This window comes from Electrona antarctica (assembly GCF_951216825.1).
Source record: "Electrona antarctica genome assembly, chromosome: 11".
NCBI classification, from domain to species: domain Eukaryota; kingdom Metazoa; phylum Chordata; class Actinopteri; order Myctophiformes; family Myctophidae; genus Electrona; species Electrona antarctica.
In genome coordinates this window covers 45,452,774-45,462,212 of record NC_136792.1, presented here as the reverse complement: position 1 = coordinate 45,462,212, position 9,439 = coordinate 45,452,774, and the positions used below count along the sequence as shown (strand labels likewise).

Sequence of the window (9,439 nt, the reverse complement as noted above, 5' to 3'; positions counted from 1 at the left end):
CCGTAAGCTGTACCGTAAACTGTACCGTAAGCTGTACCGTAAACTGTACCGTAAGCTGTACCGTAAACTGTACCGTAAGCTGTACCATAAGCTGTACCGTAAGCTGTACCGTAAACTGTACCGTAAGCTGTACCGTAAACTGTAGCGTAAGCTGTACCGTAAACTGTACCGTAAACTGTACCGTAAGCTGTACCGTAAGCTGTACCGTAAACTGTAGCGTAAGCTGTACCGTAAACTGTACCGTAAACTGTACCGTAAGCTGTACCGTAAACTGTACCGTAAGCTCTACCGTAAACTGTACCGCAAGCTGTACCGTAAACTGTACCGTAAACTGTACCATAAGCTGTACCGTAAGCTGTACCGTAAACTGTACCGTAAGCTGTACCGTAAGCTGTACCGTAAACTGTACCATAAGCTGTACCGTAAGCTGTACCGTAAACTGTACCGTAAACTGTACCGTAAGCTGTACGGTTGAGTCAGTCTAAAGGTCCTTTCAGACGGGCACAGCCAGTGTCGCAGACGTTGTCGCATTAGGTCAGTGACAGGACTGCTCCAGGTCTGCACACGAGGGGTGCGCGGGATGCGTTTCATTAAAAACATCTTTCAAAAAGCTCACCACAATCCAGGTCTATAGTCGCCCGTCGGCGTGTGCACGAAACGAGCACGCGCGCGACAATTTTCTCCGGGACCGCGCCCCATGAAAAATACGCTCACGTAATCGTCCCTCGACTTCCCCGCCGCCCGTCCAAAATAAACGCACGCCTCTCACTGGACATGAGTTACTAGGCGTGTCAGTCGCTCCGCATCTGAAAAGGCCTTAAGCAAGTGACACCTTATTGTGCAGCTCTGATCCTCTACTTTCATATGTGAAAAAATGCTAAAAAAAATAAAAAAATCAATGACCATCTAGTTGCTGCATTCGGCCACATAGTATGTCGTCAAGTTTGAGTTGGGTGTGGTTTAGAAATAATGAAATAAACCTAAAATAAAACAAAAGGGAAATTGTGTCTTTTAATTGAGTAAGTGGTCCTTTGAGCCTCTGTGGACCTCCAGCAAGAGAGGAGAGCTTTGTTGTGGCAAGTCTAGCAAAACATCCTATTACTTTTCAACAGGGAGAGTCTTTCACAGTATACTGACCTTTCAGTTACATGATTGTCCTCTTTTTCCTAACCTTCATCATTCCTTTATTCATTACATTCTTTACCATACCTCTTCACTTTAACCTTTTTCTCTCTTTTTTCTTTTTGGTTAGTCTTTCTCATTCACATTCTCGATCTGATTCTATACATACTTGCATGGCATATCTAGTACACCAACAACACCTCCCTAAGCACAAGGAAGGACACTTATCTCTTCTAGCTGCTAGCTGCTAGCTGCTAGCTAGGGTCCGCACACAAGCTTCACGTGTGGTGTTCCACTACGACTTGCTTTCATTGCAGAGAACAACAATTGTGGAAGATAGTGCTTGAAACAGGGGCGTGGGGCTTGTGGTTTTAACAGAAGTGCCCACAGTACATGGGGGTATTTTATACTTCTTAATTAAGGTGTGTGTGCCTGTGCGTTCACAGCTTCCCAAAACAGCAGTGGCTGTCTGTAAAAACAAAGGGTTCCTCTCTCCTTGACGTGACATCTGTTTGCATCCATTGCCGTTTGTGCTCCACTGTTTACTCCGTGTCTCGCTGCCCTCGTGGCTCATCAAATCGACCCAAAAAACCCCATCCCCTGCAAGTCTGTCTCTCAGGGTATTATTGTTTTGTTTTGGGGGAAAGTCACACTTCCGTCTGTTGCTGTGAATCCACAATAATGGTCACCCCCAGACGGAGCTCGTCCATGCTGTCAAAGTCACTGCCGCCCGGTTCCGATGAGTCGTCGAACCCGCTCGGCGCCGACACGTCGGAGGCCGACGACACGGCGCCGACCGACATCCTCATGTTCAGCGACACATTGTCGTTGTCCGTGTCGCCGCTTCCCGGCGTGACCGCCCCTCCTCCCACAAAAGTGCTACACTCCTCCCCTAGGGGGACGTCGCCACCACCAGGCCCCCCCAGGGTCTCTCCCAGGGGCAGCTGGTGGGGGGGCAGGTACTGGCTGGGGTGGAAGTGAGGCCTGGCGGCCGGGTGGCAGCGCCCCCCCGCGCTCCCGCTGCTCAGAGTGCTCTCCTTGGAGACGGGCTGCCCCCCGGCGGCCGCGGCGGCGGAACCCAGGGGTTCGTAGTGCTCCACGTAGTCCTCGCCGCATGCGGCGGGCAGAGGCGGGGGCAGCTGGTCGTGGTGGCTCAGGAACTCCTCCTCGTCATGGGGAGGAGGGTAGTCGCTGTCGATGTCGTAGCCGCCCAGGTAGTAGTCCGACTCCAGCTCCCTGGCGCTGCCTCCCAGACGGGGCGGGGCGGCGGAGCCCCCATGAGACGACACCTCGGCCCCACCTCCGCCCCCACCGGCCCCGGGACTGGCCTCGTACCCGGGCATCTCCTCGATGTTCGGTAGCCTGGTGCTGGGCATCCAGTCCGACGTGTCCCAGTGGTATGCTGTGGAGCGAGGGGAGGGGGAAACAGGGGGAGTCAGTTCCTGTGGGTTTATGTTTATGTGAGAGCGGCTCTAAAGGTCTTTATACACGCCGGGGGCCGAATTTTCGACGTGAATAATTTGCTTAAAAAAAATCATCAGCAATGAATTTCCACGGAGCAAAAATGCGTCTGTTATTTTTTCGTTCTGCTGTCGAATTTTGCGGACATTCGCTGGCGAATGTTACACCTCTGACCAATCAAAATGCACCCCAAACTGCGTTTTGGTCTATACACAGCGGCATACTGTATACAGTAGTGAACGTAGCCCACCTGCCGTGATTGTGAACAGAGCAGCAGCCGGCCCGCAGCACTGCGACGACTTTATAGAGAAGCAGGAGTGGCGAATAATCAGAAACACGAGGAGGAGAGCAGTGGTGAATAATCGCATATACGCGTCGCCTTTAGATGTGTATAGGCAAAATACGCCGGGCCAAATATTTCGCATTTTCGGGTCGTTTATTCGCCACATCGCTAATTTGCCGGTGTGTAATGACCTTTACTCACACAGACTGACAGACATGTTGCATGGTTAAACTCAAACCGCTATAGAGTGTCGCAGTCCCGCCCCCTTTCAGAACGACGAGCGGCCCCGAAAGATAATTCCCCGTTCATTTGTCCCATTTCAGAAAGTATTTATTTAAAGACCTTTAAACCAATGACAATAAACACCATTTTTTTACAAATAACAAATAATTAGAAAGAAGAAAAACGGAAGAAAAAAAGTGTTGTACCGTTCCCTTTTTTTTCCTTCTTTATAATTATTTGTTCGGCCCAAAATATTTTGTTTATTGTCATGATTTGTCAGGAGCCGAGTTGGCTGACCTGAGATCTGACCTGAGATCAGATTCTAAAAATGTCTTCTACATCCTGACAGTTTTCTGAAAAAGCTATCTATGTCAGTCGTTCTTCGATTTTTCAAAAATAGCAGACCTACAAGCTCATAGCACGCCACCGACTGGCGCGCTATGAGCTTGTAGATCTGCTATTTTTTAATAGCTAAAGCATAACATAATGCTAACACCAAAAGGGGTTCCCGCCCAAAATGGGTTAAAGTCTTTAAATAAATACTTTCTGAAACGTCTATGGGAAAAATAATGTGAAATTCTCTTCCGGGCGGCTCGTCTTTCTGAAAGCTGCCGGGACTGCGACGTTCTATACGGTATGCTCGTGGTGGTCCACTACACATGCCTGTGGACTACTACTGCAAAATACACAAGTCATGCTCAGGGACAATATACAGGTCTTGAAGGTAAAGCACAACAACACCAAAAAAAACCTGTATTTGGGAATATGTTAGATTTGTGTGTTTATTTCTCATTGGGGTTGCAACATGCACAGAACAGAAGGGGTGCTGTGAGGTTTGGGGGAGGAGGAGGAGGGGGTGACAGCAGCATGCTGAGCTTCATTGGGAATTAGAAGAGCCAGGCTATGTTGTGGGAGATCAAAGACCACTGGATAATAGGATCATATGATTAGACACCAAACACAGCTCAGTGGAACTCCATATACACAGTATTAACAAAAGCACATTTAACAAAAAAAAAAAAGCTGTGAGTGAAGATGCAACAGCAACAACAAAAATATGTAATCAAATCAAAACTAAACGTAAGAATGCATGGTCATGCGGCACATGAAAACAAAACAGAATACTGATGTGGCGCTGAAAAAAAGATTAATAACAGATTAGTGTCGTCGCAGCTCAAAACACAAGTCATACACAAGTCAGTGCTCCACAAAGGGAAAACAAAACGGCACGAAAACCAGCACTCGGGTTAAAACATAAAATAAATACATGTCACAAAACAAATGGTTGTTGAGAGGCTCAGGGTGTCCTCGTGTCAGCGGCAGCAGGCAAGAGCAAACACAATGTGCGTTGTGTAGAGGTGGCCAGAACTGGAGGAGGAGGAGGAGGGAGAGGGAGAGGGAGAGGAAGAGGAGGAGGAGGAGGAGAGGCAGGGATCAAAGGGTCACTTCCCCCTCCTCAGCGACACACAAGGTGGTTTGGTTTCCAGGGAGGACAAGCTGCGGGGTTGCTGACTCAGCTCAACACAACGACATGAAGGGCGACATGCTACGGGCGCCGTGTTGGACACTCAATCACTCACACTGGATCACAAATACACTCTACACAAATACCAAGCCCCCCCCCCTCTCTCACACACACACACACACACACACACACACACACACACACACACACACACACACTTACACTTGAACTGAGGAGGGATGGGGTGGGGGGGTGGGGGTGGGGGTAGAGGACGGTGATAAAAATAAGTAATGTGGAAACGATTAATTAAGATGGAGAAAGGCAAGAAGGAAAAGAGACGGGAAGGAAAAGGGGAAAAAAGGAGAAGAAGAGGGAGAGAATCACCTCTGTTGTAGGTCGACTGACCTTGGTCCATGACTGACACTGTCAGGTGGAAGATAGCAAAACAGAGAAAGCGCTTTAGTGTGCATATTATTAAAGCGTTTTGTCAGCGGGACACGGCAAATATATCGAGTGAGTGCATCCGATGGGCTCTATGCACACACGCTAAGGCTGCACAATATGTCGTTATTGTATCGTTATCGTAGGTATGAACATGAGTGCGATATCAGTATCGCAAAAAGGCAACGGTATCGCGATATATCGATATATACAATATATTGTCGATTCATCGATATATCGTCCACTTCTAAAGCCAGCAACATCCCATCCATGCTACTGTAGTTTTCATTGTCGCTACACTTACTGTAGAATATCAAAAAACAAGTGTGGGAATAGCATATTGACTTGGTTTTTTGAATAATGTTTAGTTTTCAATGTTGCAACACTTAAAATATAGAATATGACATTTTAACGGTAATATCGTATTGTGCGTGTTGGCTCACTGGAAACACTTTTGCTACGTACACCAGAAGTGTCCTTGAGTGGGTTCCAAATGGCCCCTTTTGGGTGTGTTCCATTCGTACACTCTCAGAGTTATGGGGGTCCTTGAAATTAAATAGTTTGAGAACCACTGTACACTAAATGGAACAGAGCCTTCGTTAGTATCCTCGGTAACACCTGTGAAGGAAGTAGGGATGCGGTCCGGAAGTAGGAGGAGTTATTTCTTAGTATGTGTGCATAGAGCCCATTTGCTGTAAGGCCTGATGTGATTCATACTTATAGCCGTGCCACACGCTGCTGTCGCGCACAGAAAAATAGCTATTTTTAGCACGTGCAACTAAGTACAGTATAAGGTATCAGGTTGAACTCTGTGGAGGCGCTTGAGGGAGGCCAAACAGGTGTGAGCTTCATGAGCTCAAGCCAGAAAGTGACGGGCATCCCCTGTGTTAGGGCTCATGGTGGAGGGTCTCAAACCAAACCTTTGCCTTGATCCCTTGGCATGTTTCCTAAGAGGAAACTCCTAGCAGAGCCTGCAGGCCTCCCTTAAGCTGCAATGGCTACACTGATCTACAGCTGTAACCCCCCCAGCATACCAGTGCTACCAGTGCTACGAGTAGTGTGTGTGTGTGTGTGTGTGTGTGTGTGTGTGTGTGTGTGTGCGTGCGTGCGTGCGTGCGTGCGTGCGTGCGTGCGTGCGTGCGTGCGATGGTTCTGGGATTATCCTGAGAAGAGTAATGTATTGCCCCCTCTCGTTTGTTGTCTCTAAATGTCGGCCATGATGCATGTACACTTTGTACAGCGTTGGGAGCTAATGTCGGCCATGATGCATGTACACTTTGTACAGCGTTGGGAGCTAATGTCGGCCATGATGCATGTGCACTTTGTACAGCGTTGGGAGCTAATGTCGTCCATGATGCATGTACACTTTGTACAGCGTTGGGAGCTAATGTCGTCCATGATGCATGTACAGCGTTGGGAGCTAATGTCGGCCATGATGCATGTACACTTTGTACAGCGTTGGGAGCTAATGTCGGCCATGATGCATGTACAGTGTTGGGAGCTTTGTATAAACTGAAATATATATATCTATAGACCGAACGCAATATAGCCATCACAACATAACAACATACACGTCTGTGGCTATAATTAATGTGACTGAAGAGAGCATATACAAAGTAGCATACAAGTCAGCCATTTTGCCTTGAGAGGATATGGTCATTCATTGCTACTATAGCTTCCATCACAGCACTGCCATAAAAAGTGTGGTGGAAATAGTTGGAGATAATAGAGAGAGAAAGAGGAGATTGTATAGAGGAAATGAGGATGAAACATGGTACCTTCATTTTCAATTGTGTCGACAGCATCATTGACCAGTCGAATGACGGTCACTATGGAGGCTTGTAGAGAGAAGAAGGAGACAAGTTTTCAAATACATGTCAGCAGAATGATAGACGCCCTGTACGGCGCTCTGGCCCCCATCGCTTCTATAGAGCGTCGCAGTCCCGCCCCCTACCATGGCCCAGGAAATGATTCTCCGTTCATTTCCTGGGCCATGGTAGGGGGCGGGACTGCGACGCTCTATTAGCGTTGCATAGAGCCTAGTCTCGTGTGGCCAGACTGTTGCCTCCTGCAATTTTCAAATGCTTGAACGGATCATACAGTCTGGAGCAACGGAAGCTCTGAAACTCTGAGCGGAAGTGAAGTCTCCTGGGTACATGTGTTTGGTCCGACGATTCATTGATCCGATACCCCTAACCCCTAACCTAACCATAACCGCAAGCACGGGAGCAGGCGCTAGTCCGAGGTGCGGACGCATATCGAACCAATGCTCCGTCGGACCATAGTATGCCTCCCAAGCCTCCTTCCCCCACTTCCGTTTTAGTCTCCACAGTCGCGCAACTGTATCGTAATACGAATCAAAATCGTCTAAGCATAATGTAGCTTTCTGCCATCAGAAATGGCAATATAAAAATATAAAAAATAAAGATATTTTAAAATATATTTTCGTGAACCGAAATGCCAGCAATTCATGCTCTGATTTCGGGATGTGTAGTTCCAGAGTCCAGACTCTATATATAACATTGAGAGATTGTGGAATAGTTGTCTGGCTATGCGAGACTACATAAAGCCTACAGTGGAGTCCCGTATGTTTGTTCCTCAATCTCAAAATGGTCTCTATGGGTTCTGAATAGAACCCATAGGTACCTTTGTTAGACACACCCACAGACACACCCCCAGTGTGTCTGTGAAACCCCCATTTACACTCTGTCACACGCCTGTGCTGCTCAATGAAACTACCTGATTTCCAACACACCAAAACCAAACAGTTTTCAGTTGAAAGGTTTTCATTGAACATCACGGCAGTACAACAAAGTAGAAAATAGGGGGAGTATCAATCCTTCTAGCTTCATTTAGAAGTCTGTATTGCATGTATGCATGTAGGCTACTGTAACTATCATAATGTTAACAATATGAAACATTAAAGTGAACAGAGATTAAAACGATTATCCTTACACAAATCCAAAGTAAAATAGAATGCAAAGAAAATAAACATTAATTAATAGAATAATGAACACAGGGTAATTCTACACTTTTCAGCTGCTGACACCAATCAAAGTTTGGCCAATGAAGCATAACATGATAACATGTATACAGTATATAACATGTTAATATGGTTGTTGGGCCATTACATAATTTATTCAATTATGTACTCTGATGATTATGAGAAAAAAATGCATATATTTTAAGAATGACTGAATGAATGCTGAAAGAAGCATATACAGAATAAAAATAATAAAAAACAAACGAAAAAGAAAAACACACACAAGTGTGAATATGCATATAACCGCATACACAACTCCAGCACGATAAGCCACAACCACAAAACACCACCACATCATAAAGCAGCAATCAGCCAAACAATATATATTACGCTATCCTGGGGTGGTTGTCATAACATCACAATGACACATAATTACATAGCCTGTATGAAAATGGAAGGCTAAAGAAGAAGAGCAACACATTTCATGTGAACAACAAACAAATAACAATACTTGTCACATAACCGGCATACATATAATAAGCAGCACATGAGCAGCAAATGGGAGCATATGTAAAGGGAAACAGAAGAATGATGATTTGGTTGCGCTTGCTCGAAAAACAAAAGAAAACAAAAATACATAATAATAATAAAAATGTCTTTCCTTATTTCAATTGCATTGCAAAGCAGTCTCAGTGCAAGCAAACACATCCTGCGGGGTGTATAACCTGGGACTGACACATTTATCATTGGTTGCACGGCTGTGTTATCCTTAGTTTTAATTATATATATATTTTTTTTTTACTTTTTTTAAATTCGCATAATGCCTAATTTGTGTCCGGTCGCACGATGGCATCGTGTGGGTGACAATATCCGACCTACAAGCTCACAACATGTGAAAGCTTGTAGTACTGTAGGTGGGGCATTTTCAGCATGCGCTGCTGCTGTCGTACTATGGTATGAATCAGGCTCAGTGGCCTTGTGGTTAGACTGTCTGCCCTGGAGTGGTCATACCAAAGACTGTAAAAATGGGACCCAGTGCCTCCCTGTTTGGCACTCAGCATCAAGGGTCGGATTGTGCGGTGTAAGATCAACTACAAATGATTGGCATGGCTATGGCTCACCACTCTAAGGCTTCACTCACACGGTCACAACAGATTGTTGTATAGCTGATGCATGAGACTTGTTTACTGATGCAAGCTCGCAATTCATTTCCAATGGGAGTCACATGGTTTGACACAACATTTTTGTTGTATGAGGGGGAGGGGGGGCAGTCGAAACACAGCCGAAAGCCGCAGAACAAAAATGTTGTGTCAAACCATGTGACTTCCATTGGAAATGCATTGGGGCGGCCATGACACTTACCCTTTGTTTACATCTAGCATCCAACAATGTTGTATGCTAGATGCGAAGGTGTGAGTGAGGCCTAAGAGATGGGTCAAATGTGGAGAACACATTTCACTGC

General features: G+C 46.1%; 1 protein-coding gene across 1 annotated transcript in view; it reads right to left on the bottom strand.

Annotated features, from left to right (window-relative positions):
• Positions 1-997: 997 nt before the first annotated feature.
• The window catches only part of LOC306932174 (protocadherin Fat 3-like), a gene marked incomplete at its 5' end in the record, with an annotated part of 118,947 nt that continues 110,505 nt past the window's right edge, over positions 998-9,439 (bottom strand). Inside the window, 3 exons of the mRNA XM_079513872.1 lie at positions 998-2,524; positions 4,938-4,976; positions 6,773-6,832. Coding sequence (XP_079369998.1) covers positions 1,770-2,524; positions 4,938-4,976; positions 6,773-6,832 — 854 coding nt within the window. The 3' untranslated portion in view covers positions 998-1,769. The remainder of the gene's footprint in view (positions 2,525-4,937; positions 4,977-6,772; positions 6,833-9,439) is intronic.